The sequence below is a fragment of the Euleptes europaea genome, chromosome 11, assembly GCF_029931775.1.
Source record: "Euleptes europaea isolate rEulEur1 chromosome 11, rEulEur1.hap1, whole genome shotgun sequence".
Taxonomy (NCBI): domain Eukaryota; kingdom Metazoa; phylum Chordata; class Lepidosauria; order Squamata; family Sphaerodactylidae; genus Euleptes; species Euleptes europaea.
Genome location: NC_079322.1, coordinates 49,704,189 through 49,728,481, shown reverse-complemented (window position 1 = coordinate 49,728,481; position 24,293 = coordinate 49,704,189). Strand labels below are relative to the sequence as shown.

Sequence of the window (24,293 nt, the reverse complement as noted above, 5' to 3'; positions counted from 1 at the left end):
GCCATAGGGTGTGCCTAAAGTAGCTTTTCGGAGCCCAACCAATGTGTGGCAGAAGGAATAGCATCGTTGCTGCATGTATTAACTGCAAATACAAGTGATAAAAAGGTAAACTGGAATAGATCACACACATGCATATTCACATATGGACAACAACAGAAAAGAGCAGCATTTAACATTGACTTGTGAATGTTGGGTTGTTGTTTTTCCATCATTAGTGAAAGCTTCACCTACTCAGTCTCTTAAATGGGCCTTGGTAGCACTATACATAATACAGTTTCCTTTTTGCTGAGTATTTCTATTAAGTACAACATCGAGATTACAATCTGTTACAGTGGCAGAATTTTCTCCCTTCATAATGTAAAGTTAGGTGACCTTGAAATGGAGTATGCATTCCACAGCTCCAGATCAAGAACATTCAAAATGGATCACTGAGTAGGTGTTTTACTAGTGGAGGGGAAGTCTGCTTCCAGTCAGTGAACTGATTGAATTTGTTATGTTGGGGGGGGGGTGGAAAGCTATCCTCCCCCACATAATAGTTATTGATATGTTGAGGGCCTCTTGCTCTCCACATGTCAGTAATCAATTACGAGTTGGAGATGGGGCACTATGTTTTCTTTATTCTTTTCCTCCATGATTATTAATCATATACATGAGTTCTGGAAATCTGTTCAGATTTACAGATAAACTTTTATAATCCTGACCTATGATTCTCTGTGCTTTCCCAAATCTAGTTTGGATAAAACCTGCAAATATTGCTCAAGTCTTGTAATGTTCACAGCCACTAAAATAATGCATTCGGTGTAGGTTTGGCTATTGAAATGTCACATGTTGCAGGTGTAGGACCCTACTCTAAGGCTTTTTGACAAAATAGTAAAATGGGATTATTTTAATCTATACCTCATATTCATAATAATTTTTCATATTCATGTGCTCAGGCATGTGGATTCCACAGCTCTGAGTAAACTGAGTTTTTAAAAAATCCCTAGCTATATGACACTCTGACCTGTTGATTCTGTGAGCTTCTGATTCCTTATTATTCCATCACATTCCCTTCTTACTACTACCTTTACAACCATACAATATTTAAATCCCCAGATAACCTCTCAGCTGCTGTTTTAATAAAAACAGGGTCAAATAAAGGGGGAAAGTTCTATGAACATTTTTGCCTCTTCCAACAACCTCTCTCTAAATTTGGTGGTATGGAGGTTTATGGGGACGCATCAGCAGTCAGGAGTTTGCTCCCTATTTTGGTGCACTTTATGTCCATGTTGTTCTCAGTGGGTGTTGTGCTTGAATAGGTGTAGCTTGAGGGCAGTACAGCTTTGCTAGTCTTCGCTGATATCACCTTGTAACTAAATCTGATGGGCTCTGAACACAAGAGCCTGCTGCATACTAAGGTCATGGGTCTGTCAAGCTCAGTACTATCTACTCTACCTGGCTGCACATCTCCGATGTTTATGGTAGAGGTCACATACTGTCTGATCCTTTAACTGTCTCAGATTGAACGTGGGACTATCTGCTTGCAAAGCATGTGTTCTAACACTGAACCATGTGTGACATCACGTTCCTTATATGATTTCTGACTGAAATCATACAGTGAAGAAAGAAGAAATCCTATTCTTTTTTTTAAGTCACCAAAGCCTCAAATAGGTATGAAAAAAGCACAGAATGGAAGGAGGGGTATTTCAAAAGTTGTTCCATACCCTAGGTCTCTCCTAGAATTTAATAGGTTTCATTCATTTAGTCTTGAAGACCATTCTTTCAGTGACCTTGTACAAATGTTACTGTTTGAATATGAAATCTGTGAATGGTCTGGGAGTGTCTGATGCTTAGGGTTGCCAACGTCCAGGTACTAGCTGGAGATCTCCTGCTATTACAACTGATCTCCAGCCGATAGAGATCAGTTCTCCAGGAGAAAATGGCCGCTTTGTCAATTGGACTCTATGGCATTGAAATCTCTCCCCTCCCCAAACTTCGCCCTCCTCAGGCTCCGCCCCAAAAATCTCCCGCCGGTGGCAAAGAGGAACCTAGAAACCCTACTGATGCTTAATGATTGCTGAGGTGAAGTGAGCAAGTTCTTTGGGTGGTGAGATGATTGAGAAATCCATGTTAGAGCAGGATATAATAAATACTTTAAAATGTCATCTGATAAAGGTAGCACCAGTTTCTGGTGGAAAGTAATGTGCATTACTTTTTTTGTCTCAAGTCAGAATTCTCACTTTATCTGTTGATGGTTTGTTAATTCTCTTTGGTGGTGTGTTTGTTGGGACTATTGGTAGTGATGACGATAGTTCTAGCAAAAAAGATGTTTCTAATTTTTCAGTGGTTGCAGAACACTTCTGGCATTTTATGTGGAATCCAGCTCATTTCTCACTGTGGGGGATGATTCAGTGACTACATATACTGGAGCAGCACTGTTACAATCCATAAATCAGGGTGAGAAGCTTTAGGGCAGTTGAGATCTTTGTTTAGTTAATGATTGGGGGGAGGAGCAGAAAGGAATCCTAATTCTGTGGCACTTACAAATATTTCTACAAATTCTTTTCCATCAAGAGTTATTGGCAGTAATATAATTAATCATATTGTTGGCCAGAGCTAGTAAATGACGTTCCTGATTGAAGTTAGGCAGCATAATTTCCATCTAGTGCATCTGGAAAATCAACACAAACTGTTGCTGTTTGTTATTTGCATGGCTGAGTCTTTGCATGCATACAGGAGATGGAGGCAGAAGGAGGGGAACTGACAAAACATAATACTTTCCCCCATATATTAGAGCCTTTTTATAAATGGCTTTGCAAAATTGAAAGTAGGGTGGTTGTGTTTACTGTGGAACCTATCGGTGGAGAACAATTTACAGTCAGCGCCATTCTTCACAGCTGAATGGAGAAGAGGTGCCTGTTCAGTGAAATGGAGCAGCTGCACCCGGTCTAGCTTGTCTCACATTAACATTTGCTTTTTAATCAAGACTTTCACAGTCCTCCAGTACAGTTTTTCATGACAGAAGTGGTCAGTAGTAGGCAGCCGTAGCATAATTGAAAGTGAACATGAAAGCAAAATTAAAATAATTTGGGGGGGGGGAGAGGACTTCTGAAAAAGGTAGACTCGTCTTTAATGTCCCCAGTTCAATTCTAAAACAAATTCAAAGGGCAGAATCAAAAGCAGGAAAAAGAGATGCCATGAAGTCTTTACTGGTGCAAAATAGAGATTATCCCTTTTAAAAATTTTGTTTAAGTAGAATTTCTATAATTGAGAATGTTGACAGGATAGGTACTTAGATTAAAACAGTTTTATCATTTAGGAATCTTATGGCAAAATTAATCATATGCAGTTGCAGTTTAAGGCTTAATGTTTAAGGCTTTTATGATTTTTTTGGTGTCATTTCTTGCAATCTTCCAGGCAGGCTAGCTAGTACTCAGAATTCTTTAAAATTACATCACTCTCTATTAATATTTCATTTTTAATATAATCTGAAAGCGCAAGGTAGTGCTTTTCCCAGTAACATTTAGCAAGCGGAGAAGTTGGATTTGAATCAAAATTATCTGTTCACATTTATGATTATTTCTGTATAGAGGCCTGGAGAGACTGGCAGAGACATGCTATTGTAGATGCCTTGAGCCACAAAGGAAAAGAGGGTATCCCCTTCCCCGCTTCAGATCTCTGTCTGCATATCTTGACATCTCAGTGCTTTCTTCAATGATTAGTGTGATGCTGTCACAGACATCAATGAGAATCACCCATTAGAGTGAAGATGTAAAATTTCTTAAAATTTTGAAGCTTTGGGTGTGGTTCTCCCCCCCCCCCCTTGTGTGTTTTGTCTGTCAGGACAAACTGGACTTTTTGGGAGGACATTGCAATATGTGCAATGCATACTTATCAAATCTAAACCTGTTTTACAGCTTCAGCAGCACAAAATGCATAATTTGTAACATAGTTAGCATATAATTTTTTGTTTGACATATTTACAAGCAAAATAGGGAATATACTCAGTACTACAGAGAAAGAGACCCTGACCTGGATGGCCCAGGCTAGCCTGATCTCGTCAGATCTCAGAAGATAAGCAGGGTCAGCCCTGGTTAGTATTTGGATGGGAGACCACCAAGGAAGTCCAGGGTTGCTGTGCAGAGGAAGGCACTGGCAAACCACCTCTGTTAGTCTCTTGCCATGAAAACCCCCAAAAGGGGTTGCCATAAATCGGCTGCGACTTGACGGCACTTTACACACACACACACACACACAGAGAGAGAAAGAGAGAGAGAAAGAGAGAGAGAAAGAGAGATGCAAACTGCTGCACCGTATACTACCTTGGCACATGTCCCGTAGTTTTTGTCACTGGAGAGTTAATGAGAAAATGGAGCGCACCAATTTTGTAGGAAACTAAAGGAAATATGCTAGCATATTGGAATATCAAGCTAAAATGTAGAATACTGAAAATGCTGAACGTTTCAATAGTGTATTGTGTTATCATGCACATTATGGCAGGAGTCCCCAGCGTGGTGCCCGTAGGTCCCTGCTAGTACTTCTATTGAGCTTTTCACAAAGTGGGGTCATTGTAAGGCAGGGCTGTTTATTGTCTGACATCATTCAAACAGCTACAATATTTTATTTGTTTTATTTACAGATTTATACCCTACATTCCTTCCCTCATCTGGAGAACTTGCTTTGATTCTCCACTCTTCCATATGAGTGGTGGACGCCAATCTGGTGAACCAGGTTGGTTTCCCCACTCCTACACATGAAGCCAGCTGGGTGACCTTAGGCTAGTCACAGCTCTCTTAGAGCTCTCTCAGCCCCACCTACCTCACAGGGTATCTATTGTGGGAGAGGAAGGGAAGGTGGTTGTAAGCCGGTTTGATTCTTCATTAAGTGGTAGAGAAGGTCAGCATATAAAATCAAACTCTTCTAATGGGTGTAAAGTGCCGTCAAGTCGCAGCCGACTTTAACGATCCCTTTTTGGAGTTTTCGTGGCAAGAGACTAACAGAGGTGGCTTGCCAGTGCTTTCCTCTGCACAGCAACCCTGGTATTCCTTGGTGGTCTCCCATCCAAATACTAACCAGGGCTGACCCTGCTTATCTTCTGAGATCTGAAGAGATCAGGCTAGCCTGGGCCATCCAGGTCAGGGCAACTCTTCTAATAGCAGAACAGAAATTTTTGTTTTTCTAGACACTGAAGTACTAAAACCCATTCTGCTTCAAGTGAGAGAACTCTGCTCAGGAATATAGTTCAACATAATAAGTCATGAAGGACCTGGATTGGTTGCCTATCAGTGCTGTTTCCTTTATTTGGAAAGTTCTTTCTTTATGACATTAAACATCATTTGTATTACGTTTTGCAAATATAAAAGCTTCCTGATTAATAATGATGTAATATGTCCTTTAAAAAAACAACTGTTGTAAACAAATTGTTGAATTTGGTAACTCTCTACCCAACCAAATGGATAACATTGCAAGGGAAAAATCAAATAGAAGGTGGTGAAAGTATGTGGAATATGACTCTCTTTGCTTGAGCTATGTCCCTTTAGTACAGGGATGGGGAACCTCAGGCCCGGGAGCCGTATGCGGCCCCCGAGGACATTTTTTGTGGCCCTCGGGAGCTCCTGGGCCCCGCCGCGGAGGCTCGGCATAGGGTGGCCCTCCCTGAGGGTGTTCCTGGGGCCACAGCTTGCTGTGGTGCCCTTTGGACCTCCTCTCGTCGACTGACTGCTGTTGGCTGGCAAGAGGAGGGAGAGGGACGCTTCCCCCAAGGTTGCCCACTATAGCCACAGCGTGCAGGAACGCCGAGGCACACTCTTGCTGCCTGTCGGCTGTTGAGCAGCGAGAGGGGGGGAAGAGGACCGTGGCTCCCGGCGGCAGAGCATGCACGCAGGAGCCGATTGGGCTTCAGGGGGCCTTTTGTGGATTCTGGGGCGGGGAGGGCATGGAGCCTGGGGCCAGGTCGCGTGCGGCCGGCAGGTATGTGTGTGGGGGGGGAGGCTTTTCTCTCTCCCTCTCTTTCTGTCTCTTTGTCTCCCTCCGTCCTTTTCTTTCTCCCCCTCTTTCCATTTCTTTCTCCCTCTCTCCCTTTTCCTCTTTCTCTGTTTTCCTTCCTTCCTCCCTTGCCGATTGACCGCGGGCTGGCCTCCCTGGTGCCTCGTTTGCTCGGGCCCACCGCTGGCTGCCCTCCCGCCTGGTGGTGGCCTCCAGGTGGTGGCCGGAGACCTAGCAACCCTAGCCTCCCCCCCCCCCCACCGGGAGATCCACACCTGGTATGGCCCCCGAATGATGTTATAAATGTGCAAATGGCCCTTGGCAGGAAAAAGGTTCCCCACCCCTGCTTTAGTAGATCGCAATGCCTGCTGGTAGCCCAGTGTCAGAAGCTAAGGAGGGTTGGCCCTGGTTAGTGGAGATCACCAAGGAAGTCCAGGGTTGCTTTGCAGAGGCAGGCAATGGCAAACCACCTCTGTTAGTCACTTGCCTTGAAAACCCTAGGGGTCGCCATAAATTGGCTGCAGCTTGACAGCACTTTCCACCACCACCACCAATGCCCGCTGCTTACAACATTTCATTTCTTGATGGAAAAGCAATTGGGGAAAGAAATGTACAGCTCTTGCCTGGTAAGCTATATTCTAATCATAAAGGGGAATATTAACACAGATTTTATATTGTGTCTTCTAGACAATGCAACCAATGAAGAAAGAAACGAATTTAAAGATAAACTGTCTTGCAGCACTGGGCTTGACCAGACTTTACAGGTCAGGAAGTCTTCCTGTTAACTTTCTCAAGAAAATATTATAGATGTTGACAAAGTTGCTAAATTTGTATTATTTCACAGTTATTGCAATTATATAAATGCCTCACAAACATGGTTCCTTCTTCAGTATCATAAGCCATTTTAGGGGAAGGATAGTTTTACAGTAAACAGTAAGAAGCCGCTGGTGCCTGATGCCACAGCACAGCAGTAGCTCTACCCATACTGTGGGCATGATGCATCAGAAAGCTGGCTCAGCTTTGTGACGAGAAGGTGAAGCTCCACTTGTTCATGCAGTCTAGGCCACCATCTATGACTCCATAGCTGTGCGTGAAGAGCATGGGTTTTTGTGACGTGCCTTCTGAACTGTTTCTTTTGCCAGCCATTTTCATCTTAACAGTGAGCCAAAAATACATGGCAATTGCAGATAAGGATAAACTGAAATCACAGTAGCTTCAGACCAGAATGTGAAAACCTCCTGAGATCTACAGTATGTAAAGTAATTCTAAGCATTGCAAACAAATCTGTAATGGAATAAATGAAATAACATCTATATGTAAACTTTTGTTCTGCTTCCAGATCCATGGGAGGCTGGTTTTAAACACTTTAAAAGACCATTATCTTTAGTCTGCTTTTAACTGAGAAATACTAATCAATATGGTTAGTACTTAAGTGGTATTGTGATTGGCGAGATTTCTGATGTCAAAGTGGTTCTAGAAACCAAAAACTCTGTGGTTAAAAAATGAAAAGCTATGCTAAATATTGAAGTGCTGCAGTAATATTGCAAAATATATTGTACATCACATTTAAGTATTTACAAAATATTCCAAACCAATCGCTCCATCAAGTTCAAAAAGCAATGGGCAGCGTCTCCAATTGAAAGGATCGGGTAGTAGGTGAAGTGAAAGACCCTCTCTCTCAGACCCTGAAGAGTTGTTGCCAGTCAGAATTTAGGGTGGCCAGGCCTGGAGGCTCCTCAGCAGGGACAGGCAGAAATGGCATTGTGCAAAGCCACAATGTTATTTCCATTGTAAAACTGGAAGTGATGTCACCCCAACACAGTGATGTCACTTCTGGTTTTTTGGCTGGAAGTTATATCATGGCCATTTTTCCTCATTGTCCCCTAGTTTGAGCAAGGACCAGAGAGAATCAACATGGGAGCTCCTTTTGGAAGCATGCAAGTAGTATTCCCAGTCAAAACAGATCACAGTGATAAGCTGATGGTCTGACTCAATATAAAGCAGCTTTATATGTTTTCCAGCAATAAAGTGACGTTACTTTAGACCCCATGTTTACAGCAGGGAGAAATTAGAGGGCATCAACAAAAATTTTTTTATCATCAGCTCCCTAGATAATAAAAAGTTAGACATCATGTTTCTAAGAAAATAGTGTAGTAGACTAAATACAATGGGCTTAATTTTAGTAAGCATTGCTAGAAAATAAAAATCTGTGAAATATTCTTAAAGTTAATAGGAGTCTAGTAAAGATAACACTTTCTGGAAGTCACCCAGGAAAATTAGTGCAACCAACAGTCATGTTTTACTGTACAGCCAAAACACTTGCTATATATTACATATTAGAACAAACATGGGGAACCCATGGGAACTCATAGAGGAAAGGAAATCCCATCCCTCCTGCTGTCCCCTTCTCTTTTGCTCTGTATAATCATGCCATCCCCCTTCCTTTGCTCCTCAGCCCATCCTGTTGCCCATTTTATCCCCTTCAAACATTCCCTACCAGCATGGTGTAGTGGTTAAGAGTGGTAGGCTCTGATCTGGAGAACCGGGTTTGATTCCCCACTCCTCCACATGAGCGATGGAGGCTAATCTGATTAACTAGATTTGTTTCCCCGCTCCTACACACGAAGCCAGCTGGGTGACCTTGGGCTAGTCGCTGCTCTATTAAGAGCTCTCAGTCCCACCTACCTCACAGGGTGTCTGTCATGGGGAGGGGAAGGGAAGGTGATTGTAAGCCGGTTTGAGTCTCCCTTAAGTGGTTGAGAAAGTTGGCATATAAAAACCAACTCTTCTTCTTTTGTTTTATGTACGTGAGGTTTGCACAGGTGTTACAGGTTACTGGGAGGAGAATCCCTAATTTTTAAATAACCTCTTATATTTACCTGCACACGTGGGCATTACCCCCGGGTCACAGAAACATGTTCCTTAGCGTCTGATGTCTACCTCCACCATCTTTGTGGATTTCTTCATCTTCACTTGGGGCAGAGTGTCCATCTCTTATTAGATACGTGATTACAACAAACCAGGAAAATTAGAAAGTGCAAATAATTTGCTCCTGATCTGAAGAAAATCAAGCCTAGAAGCAATGGAAGAATTGCTTTACATACAGAAAGCTTGTTTTCATACAAAGGAAACCCAAAGAAGGCAAAAACCTTGAGTGAATTCCAGGTAGATAAAAAGGTTGCTGGAACTAAGACTATATGCATAGCTTCAGGCAAGACTTGAATATATTTGAATAGCCAAACCATAGAACCAACGTCACAAGCTAATGTGATGATTTTTCTGCTGCTGTCCTGCTGCAGCTGCTGTTTGACAATGATAGCTGTCTCTCGTTGTGTGTTGCCACTGTAATGTTTTGTTTGAAGTTCTTATGCAAAACAAAGGAAAATTAAGATGACAGCCAGCGGTAGTGATAGAGGAATAATTGATCACTGAAATGCCTGCTTCTGAAGGCCAGTTTCTACATAATAGTTGCCCTCGTGTTGATGCTTTTGTAATGGTTCCCACAGCAGCATACATATGCAAATGATTATGTCGGGACTGTCATTCATGTGGCTGTTTCTGGGAGGATTCCCTGACCAAATATACTAGATTCTGCCAGCTCTTGCTTATGAGATCATACTAGGGAAATAAATACGGTAACAGTGCTATCCTCTGCAGAGTTACTCCAGCTCAAGCCCATTGATTTCAGTAGGCTAATGCTGTCATGATTCAGCAAAGGATAGCTCTGTAAATTTATGACCAAAGGCTCTATGTTGTCTTCTATTACACATTCTTACTATATGCACAGAAGATGGTTTGGGGCACCCAGAAATCTCGGTAGTATGGTGGTACTGTTTTTAAGGGTTATAAACTTCTAAAAAGTTGTGAAGCAAAGTTTCCCAACTTGTACATCATGGAATTCAGCCTTTGTTAGCATAGACTTTTTGATTTAGGACAGAGAATATTCAGACCTGTAGAACATTTTTCATACAGACCTGTAGAAAATTTTTCATACATCATGTATGTGCATATACACACACATGTGACAGTGAAAGTCATTCTGTAGCCGTTAAAGGTATGGCAATGGAAAGAGGTCAGATGCATTTTATTTTTGAAATTGTCAAGCATAAGTAATAAGGCACCAGCATGTTATGAAGAGCAAAAGTGACATGAAAGATGTCGATCACTTTTTCTGAAAAATTTGCAGCACTGGCTGATAAGACTTTCTAATCCAGAGCCATGGAAATAATTAATAAACTGTAAAATAGATAAATGCTTTTGTCAGCTGTGCATTGAAAGGAGGGAAAAAATGTATGTGTGGTTATGAATAAACAAGAAGGCCTAACTACTATTGAGTCCTATTTCACATGTTTGTATGTCAAGAAGTTCTTTGAAAAATATCTCACAAGAATATTCACACTACTTCCAGCTTTGTCCCCTAACACATTTATGAATGTTTGCTTAATGTGCACAAACCTGCGCCACATAATGTGACTACGTTAAATATCTGAGTGACCATCCTTTCAAAATACCCTTATTTGTGTCACCTTCATACACAAAGTGTTAAAGAATAGCTTTCTAATTCAATCTTCATTCTCTTGCCTGTAGGCAGGACTAACATTTATGATTCCTGTCAAAGTAATTTCCCTGGGTTTAGAGGTACCCATGGGGATGGTATTGCTTTTCTAATAGAAGCTGATAACTAAAGAAGAAAGTTCCATCGTTTACAATCAGCTTGCTGAACCAAACCTAAGGCCTGCTGGAGAAGTGTTGCAATGAGATTGAGCAAGGAACTATACATCTCTGCAGTTAGCTAACTATCACTCATGTATGGCATGTCAGAGGTTCTTATGGCCTTTGTTTGCCTTTGTGGTTTACACTCAAAGTTTAACAAAAAGGGAATTATAAAGAAGTATACACTAAGAATACTCTTAGGGCAAGTGTCAACATATTTGTTCCTGTCTGTAAAACACATTACAGGGTTATATTGGTCTGTTTTGATTATCCTGCATAAAAGAAGGTACAGTACTAGAAAATCTATCTATTTTCTAATAGTTTCTGGGGCGTGGCAGTCTTAACTACTGGGAACGCTCCCCCTCCTATGCTTATGCTGAGTGGTGAGTTTCCTTTCCAGCTAGTTCAGCCCTGTCTGGCTATCAGACAGGATCTTGTGAGCCTCACTCTACAGAATGAGTAGACTCTAGAATTTCAGCCAAAGTTCTTCTCTCTCCCGCCCTTGCCCCATCCAGGGATTGAAGGGGTAGACTTAGAGGCTTCTGCTGTGCCCCAAATCTGGGAGGGAACCTGGCTTCACTGGGAGTGGCCTCCCTCCCCCGGGGTCTCCAGCATGCCCTAGAATAGATGGTGGGACAGGCTTGATTCCCCATCCCAGCTGGGACTTGTTGTGCTGTCAAAAGAGTGGTTGCTGCCCGTACTGAGCTACTGGAGATGCAGCATTGACGGGCTCTCAGCCAGGTGCAAGAGAACTGAACTTGTACTCTGCTATGCCTCATTTCCTGGGGCAAGAGACCAAGGCACACAGAGGCAGCAATCGACTACATATGTGCCTAGGAATTCAGAAGGGTGGCTTGACATACCTTTCCTTCCCCGATAACAGCCTAGCCCTTGGAAGCCCACATGAATTTGCCCATTGGCAAGAAAGGAGGGGATGACGGCTCAGGCAGGATTAGCCACCTTCCTCCTTTCAACACCAGATCCCACCCAGGGAAAGAAAAGAGGAAAACGCTTTGAATGTTTTGGATCACTAAAATCTCAATTACAGAATAACTTTTGCACAACTCTATTTTGAACATAGAATTTGGATTTCTTGCCAAAAAGCACAAACAGCCCTGACTTTTAACAAGGGTAGTAAATTGCAGTGCCAGAGGGTCAATATATGGTTATAACTTATTTTAATGTAATTCTGTCAAGAAATTAGGAGCATTATGTATTTTTGTCTTTTTGGCAACAAAGTGTGTAGTGCTTAATATTTGTGAAGACACATGAAGAATTAGCTGACAGATGGCATGTTTCTGAATGAGGATTTATAAAGCTTATCAAATGTCTGTGTTTGGGAGCCCCTGGGGATAGACTGATTATAAGCGACAGTGTAGGTAATTGTAGATATAACTCCTGTTGTTCATAGCTCACTGTTGCTTATTTGATATTGTGATGTGCATTGGTGGCCAGATGTGTGTTCCTTAGCAGATGTCAGAAAACTTACTGGTATTATTAATGCTTCTTGTCACTTATTTTTTTAAAGGTATCCAAGAACAGTTTCTGTAAAGCAGGGATGGGGAACCTCAGGCCCGGGGGCCGTATGCGGCCCCCGAGGACATTTTGTGTGGCCCTCGGGAACTCCGGGGCCCCACCGCAGAGGCGCCACATAGGGCGGCCCTCCCTGAGGGTGTTCCTGGGGCCACGGCTTGCAGGGGTGCTGCGGTGCCCTTTTGATGTCCTCTTGCTGACTGACGGCTGTTGGTCGGCAAGAGGAGGGGGAGGGATGCTTCCCCCAAGGTTGCCCCCTGTAGCCGCAGCGTGCAGGAACGCTGGGGCACACTGTAAGCCCCTCTTGTTGCCTGTCGGCTATTGAGCAGCGAGGGGTGGGGGAAGAGGCCCGCGGCTCCCAGCAGCAGAGCATGAACGCAGGAGCCAATCGAGCTTCAGGGGGCCTTTTGTGGACTCTGGGGTGGGGAGGGCATGGAGCCTGGGGCCAGTGTGTGTGTGGGGGGGGAGGCTTTTCTCTCTCCCTCTCTTTTTGTCTCTTTCTTTGTCTTCTCCCCCTCTTTCCGTTTCTTTCTCCCTCTCTCCCATTTCCTCTTTCTCTGTCTTCCTTCCTTCCTCCCTTGCCAATCGACCATGGGCTGCGCCTCCCTGGCACCTCGTTTGCTTGGGCCCACTGCTGGCTGCCCTCCCACCGGGGGGGAGGACTGGGGGAGCCCTCCAGGCCTTCTCTGCATGGCCTCCCCTGGGGTTGCTAACCTCCAGGTGGTGGCTGGAGACCTGGCAACCCTAGCCTCTCCCCCACCCACCAGGAGATTTACATCTGGTGTGGCCCCCGAATGATGTTATAAATATGCAAATGGCCCTTGGCAGGAAAAAGGTTCCCCACCCCTGCTGTAAAGCTAATAGCTAATTTACATGTGTTGCATTTAGGGAGTGAATTATTTTGATAGGCAAATAAAAAATTCTCCAAGGGCTATTTAATCTTAGTTCTTGTAATTCTACATTGTATCCCCCTCCCCCGATTTGAATGAGAATTTCTAACGTTTTAATAATTAAGTACTACACTTCAGATAAGGCATTTCATTATGTGTTTTCTTTTTAGGGGGGTAGATTAATAAATATTAGCTGTTGCAATGATCGCTTAGCTGTCACTTATTAATATCATTACATCTAATTTTCAATGAAAGGGAAAAGTAGAAGCTGAAGAGGTAGAACAGAAAAGGGTAGTTAGGAGGGTAGGAGAGAAATAAAGGGAAGAAGCCACTGGAGGAGGGGGAAAAGAGGTACAGGGAATTCCTTGTTGGGTCCTCTGCCTTTTTGGTGGGGCTGCTTTTTAAAATAATCTGTAAAGCATATTGTATTTATCACAAGTCACTGTTGGTCTGGCTCATGACTGATGTTTACCTTGCTCCTGTCCTCAGGACATGGTGTTTCACTGAGTTATTTCAGGCCTGGGTTTACTCATTTATCTTACTCTTATTTGAGCATAAATAAAAAATTACTGCTGAATCCAGAGGAGGTCACTGCCTAGAGCCAATCTACTTTCTTGGCTCAGCAGACAAGGCCTAAAACATTTTGGTTCTTGATGAAGAAAATTCAGATTGTGTCCCTTGCTTGACAGTAATAGAAAACATGCTTCCTTTAATGGTGTCCCAGAATTTACTTCTTGAAGTAGGCTGTGTCGACTTGCTTAATGGTAGGGCTGACATTGCATCTCCATTTCCTCAACACTCCCGAAGTTTGGCTTGGTGGTGATCTGCCCTTAAAAAGGGCTGTGAGGTCTCATTCTTGAGAGTATAACTCCTTGCCAGCAGAATTCCCTCACAGGTTCAGGGATTTCTGAGCTGTAACTTGATGGATCCTTCATGCGGTCCAGAATGCAGTAATCTGTGCAAGTATTACCTAGGTCAGCTGGGAAGAGTTAGAGATCTTCCATTTTCATATGACCTGCTGAGTGTCAAATCTTCTAATGTGACTGTGGCATGGAGACCAGGGTTCACACGTGTGCTGCTACCAGGGGCTGTATGGAAGTGCAAGTGGCACTGTGTACTTGATCTTTTTGTGTTCAGAGCCTCAGCAGTAGGGCTGTGTGCTGGGTTATGCTAAATTTATTAGAACTATTCTATTTAAGATGCAACCATGTTCCAACTCCAGGTACCTTCTGATTTTCTGTGTCTTCCAAAATGGTTGCCAGATGCACTCAAGAGCAATTTTCAGTTGGTGTCCCCATCTTCCATCTTTCTAAGCCTATAGAATGTAGCTTTTTGGAGTCTACTGTTGCATTTGATAGCCCTTCTAGAGTATATATTCCATTTTTTTATTTCTACAGATGCCATATATGAGCTTGTCCTATTGCAGTACTTGGCAATGGACTGTTACCTTTGGGTCTTTTTTTAGATCTTTTCCCCTTCACCATTTTACTGTTAAAGGTGGCAGAACATCTTAAATTACATACCTCTTCAGCAGTATAAACTTTCATTGGGATTCCTTAGGAGAGTTTTATAGAGTTCTCCTTGATTATGCTGCATCTGATTATAGTATATACAAAACTAATACAAGAGTTGGAAACCAGTTATTTTAGTGTTTGATTCAGAATAGTGTCCAGAATATTACATTTGTCTTGATCTCGGTAATTTCCAAAAGTCTCGTAAAGGCATTTGGGTTAGTACACTGGTGTCACTTATGAAATTATTCTATAAATTAATATTTCTCTTTATTATGTATTAGACTTGATTTTCACCTACTAGAGATCTTCATTACTCAACTGACTTATTCCAACCATTAGTAGGTAAACATATAATTGCCACTTTCTTTATGAAGATATTCAGAATATAGATCAAATATAAACCAGTATAATAAAGCCCAGTATTTTACTAACAACTTAGAAAATCTTGTTCATTTTTTCCTTGTGTGAGACCATGGGTAGTTCAAATAATTCCAGCACAGGTTCATCAGGCATCTCATTCAGCACTATATAAGCAAAGCAATAGAAAAATTAATCAAGTGGTTGATTTATTGCCATGCTTTTTCATCTCCCAAATTCAGTTCGGAAGCCATTTTCAGGTTTATTCTTTGAAAGAAACCAGAGAGTGTTCCTTGCAAGTCATCTAATTGTATATTTGATTGATTTCCCTATACCTCTTCTGGCTGCCCAAAGAGAGCTGGGCATGGACTATAGAGTTTTCTGGAGGAACTGGAGAGTTTAAATTTAGGATGCACACATCTGAGGAACAGTCTCATATATTCATCTTGAAGCAAGATACTAAAGACATGGGTCAGATTGCTTGTAAAGTTACAGTAGGGTGATACCAAATATCCATAGTAGAATAGAATCATAGAGTTGGAAGGGACCACCTGGGTCATCTAGTCCAACTCCCTGCACAATGCAGGAAATTCACAACTATCTCCCCCCCACACCCCCAGTGACCCCTACTCCATGGCCAGAAGATGGCCAAGATGCCCTCCCTCTCATCATCTGCTTAAGGTAATAGAATCAGCATTGCTGACAGATGGCCATCTAACCAAGAAGTTCTGAATGTGGTGACTTCTACCATTTAAGCAAATTTGCGTACTTGGTGTACTTGTTCCTGCTCCTCACTGGAAGGGGCACTGAAGCCCTGCTCCTTGCCCGCTGAAAATTGGACTGAAGTCCCTCTCTGACTTCATTTTGAAGCCTGCTTTTGCAGTCAAAAAGACTGAAAAGCTGAGATTCACAAGATATTGCATATCATACCCATGGCTAAGTTTCGGTGCTGTTTGTGCTGTGCATTAGATCTGTGCTGCCTGCACTCTGAGCTATTAAAAAGGCACCTCTTTGATTGGTGGGCAGGCTAGTGGACATTGAGGTAAGCTGAGCTTAGATTGAGGTCAATGTGGTGAACCCTTTCTTCCTTCTTGAATAGCTGACTCATGGGATTTGGAGGAGTTGCAAGGAATCTTAGCAACAGCCAGAGTAAGGCCAGGCTAAAGAACCAGAGGGTGAAAAAATTGCTGCCTTTCAGTTAAAAATGGTAATATTCCTGATGTTTGCTCTTCCAACCCCTCCCCTCCCCAGTAATAATTAAGCTGAAGCAGAGGAGTTATTGAGCAGGTGATCTTCCCCAAATGCTTTGTCTTTCTATCATCACAATGGCTTCCCATTTTCCAACAGCCTTTCCAAATATTTGGTAATCAGATGATGACTTCAGCCTTTATTTGATTTTTCCTGTTCCCTAAATAGACCTGAACAGTGATAGCACTCAGATTGAGGAAGAAATTAGCTGCTGTTTGCTACAATTTGGAGGCTCATGTTCACAAATTGCTGTTGAAAAGGATCCTGCACTTTCAGTTGTGGTGTGAATTATGGCCAGCTCCAAAGTACTGTGAACTTGCAAGGTTATTGAGGGAAACACGTAGCCAATTAATGAGGCATAAGTATTGGGGGGAAATGTTGCTCACTATTTAAGTTTCAAATACATTATCCCCATTAAGGACAGTAATCAATTCTCCCTTAGATAGTTTAACATTTTCACCAGTTGACATATTTCTGATTTTTAGAGTGAAGCTCTAATTTGCCTCTTTATTATGGTAGCACCCTTTCCCCATCAGATACCTTTTGAATGAAGATACCTTTTTTTTTAGGGAGATTAGAGGAACAGTTGTGCTGTGGACATTATCAGGAATTGCTAGATTTACTTTCTTGTGGTGAATTTCATGGTCTCCAAAAGTAATTTCATGTTCTTAAGAGCTTCCTTTTGCGCCCAACTAAGATATTTGAGCTATGTAAAATTTGAAAATGAAGAACAGTCAAAAGAAGCCATTTGTCGTAGTGGCTTGTTCTAGCTGCAGCTGCATAATGGGCTTTCCCTAATTTTGCAGAATCTCGTTATATTAAAAGTCCTGTTTGGGGGCCCTTATGTGGGTTGCAGGCTTGCTGGTAGGGGCCCTTTCCTGTGATGAAAGGAGCCTTCCACCAACGCAAGAATTGCTTCCATCAATGGAAGAACCCCTTGCATTGGGAGAAGGTTCCTTCAATCTGAAGAAAGAGCATTTTCTAGTGGGATGGCCCCCAGGATCCAATCCATTATTTTCAACTTTGTGTGTGACTTAAAATAAAACTACCAGTACTTGTTCTTCCACCCCCAAAGATACATGGGATGTAGTGTAGTATTTCTCCATTAGCATTGCTACTTTTGTTCATTCCTAGAGGATGTTCTTAGGTATAATGCTGACTGTACTCCATGATTCCCAAAAGAGTAACTATTCTCATGATTCATCTGAATTCAGATTAAATCTTCCCTAAGACATCTGTATTTTAACCGTTCCCTCTTTTGCAGTAATGCTGATTGCTTAAGGGGGAAAAGCTATAATATTAAATTGGTATTACTTGTAAGCTATGTCATTTATATTTGTCTTATAATATTTACATGGGATTCCAGGTAAAGGGGGAATGCAAAACAAAAATAAAAATACTCATTACTTATGGAAACAATTAAGTTATGACCATTTATCAATATTCCCAGTTGCATTTTCTTCTATCCTAAGAATCTCAAGTCAGTACAAATTCTTATAATGCCATAGTTGGGTAATTTAGGCTGATCCTAAGCCACAGTGTGTATCAGGAAACCAGAGACTTGAAGCAGGAGTCTTATGGTGAGGCTACCCAAGATTTTGTGCTCAGGTGCTAGAGTCCTTAAGGCATAACACAATATAAATGGTATGACTGATGGGCAGTATGGGTGTTCTGGATTTGCCAGGTATAAAATATATATAATGAGCTTCATTGATTACAGTCAGGGGAGTTCCATGTCTAAACCTGGTGCTTTAGCCATTATGTTTCACTGTCTGTTCTGTGTGCCCATGACAACATTGTGGAACAAAACAACATTTAAAAGTGAGAGATAATTAGCCATAACTGTTGTCTGTATCTGCCACTGTAGTTCTGTCAGGACTCAAAAGCTTCTCATTGTATGTTTCTGTGCTATTGCACATGTCTTTGGAGTTTTGGGGCAGCATTTGGAGTCTTTGGTCAGCATTTAAACACTTGAGTGCTGCAGCCATTATTAAAGATGAGAAAAGTTTGCTTATGTGGATGAAAATTTATTACTTTCTGTAAATATAATTGTGGCTTGTGAATTTCAAACGTAAAATTTTAGTCCCTGTTCTAGGTAACATTCCATTTTAGCAGGAAGTTATGGTAAGCCCTTGAGTGTTCTGAATAGAAAACCTGTGAAGAATATGGTTTCAGTGCACTGTATTTCAGAAGTGGTGTAAGCTGTGTTAAGTGCAATCAGCAACATGTATTCATCCATCCATGGGTCTTGCAGAGGACGATTTTCCCACTTCTTCCTCTTGCTGCAGTCCAATGGGCCCCTTCAGATTTGGTGTTGGGGCTCTGTAGGCCCCCGGTAGACCCACAGATAGCATAGGGGACAAAGTGGGGCTCTGCAGTAGGAGGAGGGAATTGGTGGGAATTCATTGGTGGAAATTGCCACCCCCTCTTCCGCAAATGAAAATGCAGTTCCATCGGAAGAACTGAAAACCCTCTGTACTGAATTGAAAATGCTGTTCCATTGGAAGAACTGCATGGTTGGATACAGGCCAGCATGCTGCCTAATGTAGAATATCAAATTCTCCAGACATACTGCTATAAATAATGTGCTTGAAAGATAGAAGCATGGAAGCATAAGCTATTTTATTTAACCTTGACTTTGTGCAATACAGTTTAATATGATATGCATATTTGAAACAGATTGATAACAAGTTTCCACAGTTCAGTGCTGCTAGAGTTGGCATAACATCTTAGGGTTGATAGATACCGCTCGTACAGTTGTCACTGATAATGTTTGTTCAAAGTGAAGCTGGAAAAGCATAGTGACTGGGTAGAGTTGGGTGGTAAAAGTGAACATACCTTGATAGATAAGCTCTTCCATTCAGAACTGCATATTATTAGATGTACTTGATCTGTTGCATATGCAGAGGCTCTGTGTATTCGTTTTTCTTTGTTTTTCTTTAATCACCTTGTTTCTTCTTTATTTTATGTGGATTTGTTTTTGTTTTGAACATGTGTAATCACAAGCATTCACCTGTTCTCCAAGAATTCTCAAAAGTAATGGACAGAGGCTCCAAAATTACATCCATGAGTTCCTTTAGTACCCTTGGATGCAATTCATCTGGCCCTGAGGACTTAATTTCATTTAAAGAAACTAGGTGTTTATGCACCACTCCTATGCCTATCCTAGGCTGCAACTCTCTTCTCTCATGTGTTCAAGGGACTACTTGTGATGCAGATAGATACTTCTGTTTTACTTATTAAGAGTTTAAGGGAAACAATACTTTCCTTCCTAGCCTAGTCAAGACCCACAAAGGCTGAACTAGAATGAGGCAATGTGATTCATGTAACATTTTGAAGACCATGGGATGGAGTCCCTAGAACTTCTTTTATCCATATGAGTTATTCAGCTCTGCTGTTTTAGCAAACTGAAATCTCACTAAGGCAGAAGGATGTACACCCAGCTGTGGTAGTAGTGTTGCCCTTCATCTCCTTATTCATGTAACAAAACGCAGGACTCAGCAGAAAGAAGAAAAGAAATATACTAGAAAGTAGAGAAACACATCTCACTATGGGGACAAAATGTCATAAAGGCAAGGCTGTCAATGTTGGTTTTTTGGGTGTGTGTGCCTTCAAGTCACAGCTGACTCATGGCGACTCCTGGTGGGGTTTTCAAAGCAAGAGACATTTGGAGGTGTTTTGCCATTGCCTGCGTCCACGTCATGATCCTGGTGTTCCTTGGTGCTCTCTCATCCAAATACTAACCAAGGCTGACCCTGCTTAGCTTCTGAGATCTGACTAGCCTGGAGATAACCAGGACTAATACCGAAACAAAATAAAAAAGTGAAACAGAAGGAAAGGGGGGGACTTGAGAAAAACAGCAGTAATTGGTTATGTATAATTCTTGGCTTTTGTCAGTATAGGGATCCAGTACAGTTAGTATATTTGCCATCATATTTACACACACATGTGAATACGTAATTGCCGTGTATAATAATGGACCCCAAATTCTTATTTGGTCTAAAGTTTCCTATATAGATAGTTTCAAAACCTAAACCCTCAAAAGCTGAGCCAGAGCATTAGATGTTCCTGTGGTTTATGCTTGATGCTGTTGCCCAGAGAAATTTCAACATAGTGCAACCATAGCTTTAAGACACTGTATTGCCAGCCTGCAATATTAAGATTCCTTGCAAGAAGTCCATAATTTAATTAATGATATGGCTATTGAATACTTCAGTTGAACAGCCCTATATTACACACTTTTGGTACAGCACTGTAAATTTTCAAATGATACTAGTCTGAAGAGATTAAGAAAAATGGTTATTTAATTGAATTGTAGTTGCAGAGTTGTACTATGGATGTGCAGGCCAGCAGCCTTGCATTGCTTAAATTTACAATTGATGTGTGTTGTCAAGCCAATACAGATCTATAAAAACAAGCTCCTTAAATCTTAGATACTCCTCGATAATATTATGAAACAATGTCTGTGAATTTGATAGAATATTTGAGGAAGGAGTTAGTTCAGTCAGACATATGATCAGCCTGATGGTGGGATATAAAGTATCCTCAGAAAACCGAAGTTATATTCAAAAGTAAATATTTGTCTTATGTTTAGCTCATTTTCTTGCTTTTGTGGGTTTGAATTAAGTGTGCCTATGCCCTGACCTGGATAGCCCAGGCTAGCCCGACCTAGTCAGATCTCGGAAACTAAGCAAGGTGGGTCCTGATTAGTATTTGGATGGGAGACCACCAAGGAATACTGCAGAGGCAGACAATGGCAAGCTACCTTTGAGTCTCCAGTAAATTCAATTCCTGCTTTTGTAGATGAGCTTGGTCACTAATAAAATACCTCTGTGACTTTATGAGAATTTAGTTGCAGCATATGTACTGTTCTCGTGGCTGGCACATCGATCCTTATTTATCCAAACAAATTTCTTCAAACACTGTGTACCCAGAACCTTAGTGAAGGGTTCAAAATCTTTCCCACATCCAACTTCTTGCTTGCAGCAGCCTGTGTAGTATAAGAGAACAACTGCACATAAAAGCAACAGAGAACACAACAATAAATAATGGCCAGTTACCATGGTTAGAGATAGTTTCAGAAGGTAGCTATATTGGTCTGTAGTAGAACACCTAAATTCCAAGTCCATTAGCACCTTAGAGACTAATAACATTTTTGGGGTGTAAGCTTTCGAGAGTCAAAGCTCCCTTTGGCAGTTATCTGGCAGAGGGTGCTTTGACTCTCAAAAGCTTATCCCCCAAAATCTTGTTGATTTCTATGGTGCTTCTGGATTTGAGCCTACCATGATTAGAGAGTGAGTTTCAGACACAAAAGCTTAACTCCTCTTTTTGTATTGTGAGTAAGACTGGAATAGTATTTTTGTAAATCATTATTACTTGCAATACTGCTATAATGGTTTTAAAAAGGTAGAGGTAGTCCCCTGTGCAAGCACCGGGTCATTCCAGACCCATAGGCTGATGTCACATCCCGACATTTACTAGGCAGACTTTGTTTACGGGGTGGTTTGCCAGTGCCTTCCCCAGTCATCTTCCCTTTATCCCCAGCAAGCTGGGTACTCATTTTACCAACCTCGGAAGGATGGAAGGCTGAGTCAACCTTGAGCCGACTACCTGAAACCAACTTCCATTGGGATCGAACTCAGGTTGTGAGCTGGGTACTCATTTTACCAACCTCAGAAGGATGGAAGGCTGAATCAACCTTGAGCCGACTACCTGAAACTGACTTCCGCCAGGATCGAACTCAGGTCGTGAGCAGAGCTTTTGACTACAGTAGTGCAGCTTACCACTCTGCGCCACAGAGCTCTATCAAAGATATTGGCAGCGATGGGATTCGAACCCACGCCCCCGGAGAGACTGGAGCCTTAATCCAGCGCCTTAGACCACTCGGCCACGCTACCAGGTTCTTATAATGGTTTAGGCATAAAATATTAATTTCAGGTAGCATTTCATCAGAATTACTGGATTCCATTTTATTTTTAAATAAGATAATTGAATGGAGGAAGAACAAAATATATATACAGTTGCTTGCATTACTCTAGTTTCTTTTTAAATGTGGTTAATTAAAAACTTCTTTCTCCTACTGATATGTTAATCTGGGTTATTATTTGAAGTCCTGCATTTGTGTTCAACAATTAAGTTACAAACAGGTGTTCTCAGGGGTGTCATTTAGCAAACAAACAAGACTCTGGGGATTTAAAAAAAATTGTGCTGTAAAAGGAGGACAGCCTGTATGCTAGCTCATTTTTATTTGGGGGTAGAGGAAGATAATGCGGACTAGATTGGTTTGATCTGGGACTAACCCTAGGCACTCAAAACACAAATCTGGAAGTATCTCCTTTTGGCTTCTTTACCTGGCTTAATGATCAGGCTAATCATGCACAATAACAGCAGTAGTAACGAATGCACTATCTGTTTACAAAATATTGCTGTTTGAATATTTTAATACTGTATTCCCCATGACCCAAGCACAGTCATGAGTGAAAATGTATGGGCCAAGGTCCTAAAGGAGGGAGAAAGGAGGGGAACCCTCATTTAATTGTTTATTATAATATTTACCGATGAACTGTGTATTTATTCTTTTTTAGATCCATATCTAGCTGCTTTACATGTTTGTTTTGTTACAGTTAATGCCAATAAAGGTTGTTTTCTGTTCTGAAAATGTATGGTTTGTGCACTACAAAGTGAAACAAAGGCTGACTGTTACTGAACATTAAATTGATCAGATAGAATGGTCCTATTAATCTGATTTCAGACTTCTTGCTCATCTCAGTGGGTGGAGTGCTGCAAATGAATATTGGAGCCTTTAGCTAACTTTGAACGGGGTAGTCATTCAAAGAGATGGCCTGTGTGGGTCCCCCCCCCCCACCAAAAGGAATTCATTTAAAATCTAGCTCCAGTGCAGACATAATATTGCCTGTCATTTAACGGTTGTTAAATATCAAAAATCAGTGCTGGCCCTACCCCCCTTTTTTGTGTTGATTTGTGTATTTCATTCTTAGAGGGGGTCCTGCCTGCCTGTTATATCTCAGCAGGTACTGTAGTGATTTTGTGTGACAACTATGGTTTTAGCAGTTGTAGAAGTATGCTGTAATAATTTTATGGTTTTAAGTGTTGTGTGGATGAAGTTGATTTTATTGTTGTTACCTGCCCTGAGCCTGGTCTTGGCTGGGGAGGGTGGGTTAGAAATTTGAGAAATAAATAAAGCTGCAAGATTGCATTCTCTCTTTTGCTCAATTTTTCCTTGCCCTCCCAAACATACTTTGTTCAATATTTATAAGATATACTCATTTTCATAACCATTCTTGCTTGAGGCTAGCTTGACACATAGTCATGAATCGTGCCATTGCAAGTTTGGGCTGTTCCAATCAGTCCCAGTGTCTTCTGTTATGAACCTTTCCAGATGCATAGTTGATTCTTTTTTATTTTTCTTCCTCAGAAAAATTCAGACAACCAGTCGAATTTGACTGAAACAGGCACTGCCGTTGGGACAGAGAAAAATCACAACGTGGAAAGCAATACTTTTATGTCAGAACTTCTCAGCGATGTACCTTTCACTCTTGCACCGCACGTGCTAGCTGCACAAGACGCCTGTTGTGACTTCCCCCAACAGTTGCTCACCTATGATGTTAATGATAGCCTAACAAGATTTTGGTATGATTTTACGCTTGAAAATTCGGTGTTGTGTGAGTCTTAGTCATTGAATGACTTAAAGATGTACCTTGATCACTTGAAGTGGTGCATATTGTGTAGCTCTTCCTGTGTGGTGCATCCTCTGCATAATGTTTATCTAAAAATTAACACTTTCCATCCTCTGTGGAATTTCTTAAAATATGTTGAGGCAGCTATGCCAAAGGTAGCAATTCAGTTACGGTAATCTGGCTACAATTTTAACTCGTTTAAAACAATCCAGCAGAGTTTGTGTTATCTTTTAATTCCGTGTAGGCTGTGCAGGTGCTGTCATTATTTCTGGGTTTATTATTTCAGAGGGAGATGAATTACACATAATATTAGTCTCACTTGCGCTTTGGTTTGGTAAATGGGAAAGATGTACATGGAAGCATATAAATCAGTTAAT

The 24,293-nt window shown here is 41.6% G+C and overlaps 1 protein-coding gene and 1 non-coding gene across 2 annotated transcripts in view; one reads left to right on the top strand and one right to left on the bottom strand.

The window, feature by feature from the left end:
• Window positions 1-23,946, top strand: part of UMAD1 (UBAP1-MVB12-associated (UMA) domain containing 1) — a 42,248-nt gene extending 18,302 nt beyond the window's left edge. The window contains exons 3-4 of the mRNA XM_056857822.1: window positions 6,652-6,728; window positions 23,655-23,946. Of these exons, the coding sequence (XP_056713800.1) occupies window positions 6,652-6,728; window positions 23,655-23,912 (335 nt within the window). The 3' untranslated portion in view covers window positions 23,913-23,946. The remainder of the gene's footprint in view (window positions 1-6,651; window positions 6,729-23,654) is intronic.
• Window positions 22,035-22,116, bottom strand: TRNAL-AAG (transfer RNA leucine (anticodon AAG)). Its single transcript has one exon. It is a non-coding gene; the product is annotated as a tRNA-Leu (tRNA).
• Window positions 23,947-24,293: the final 347 nt, after the last annotated feature.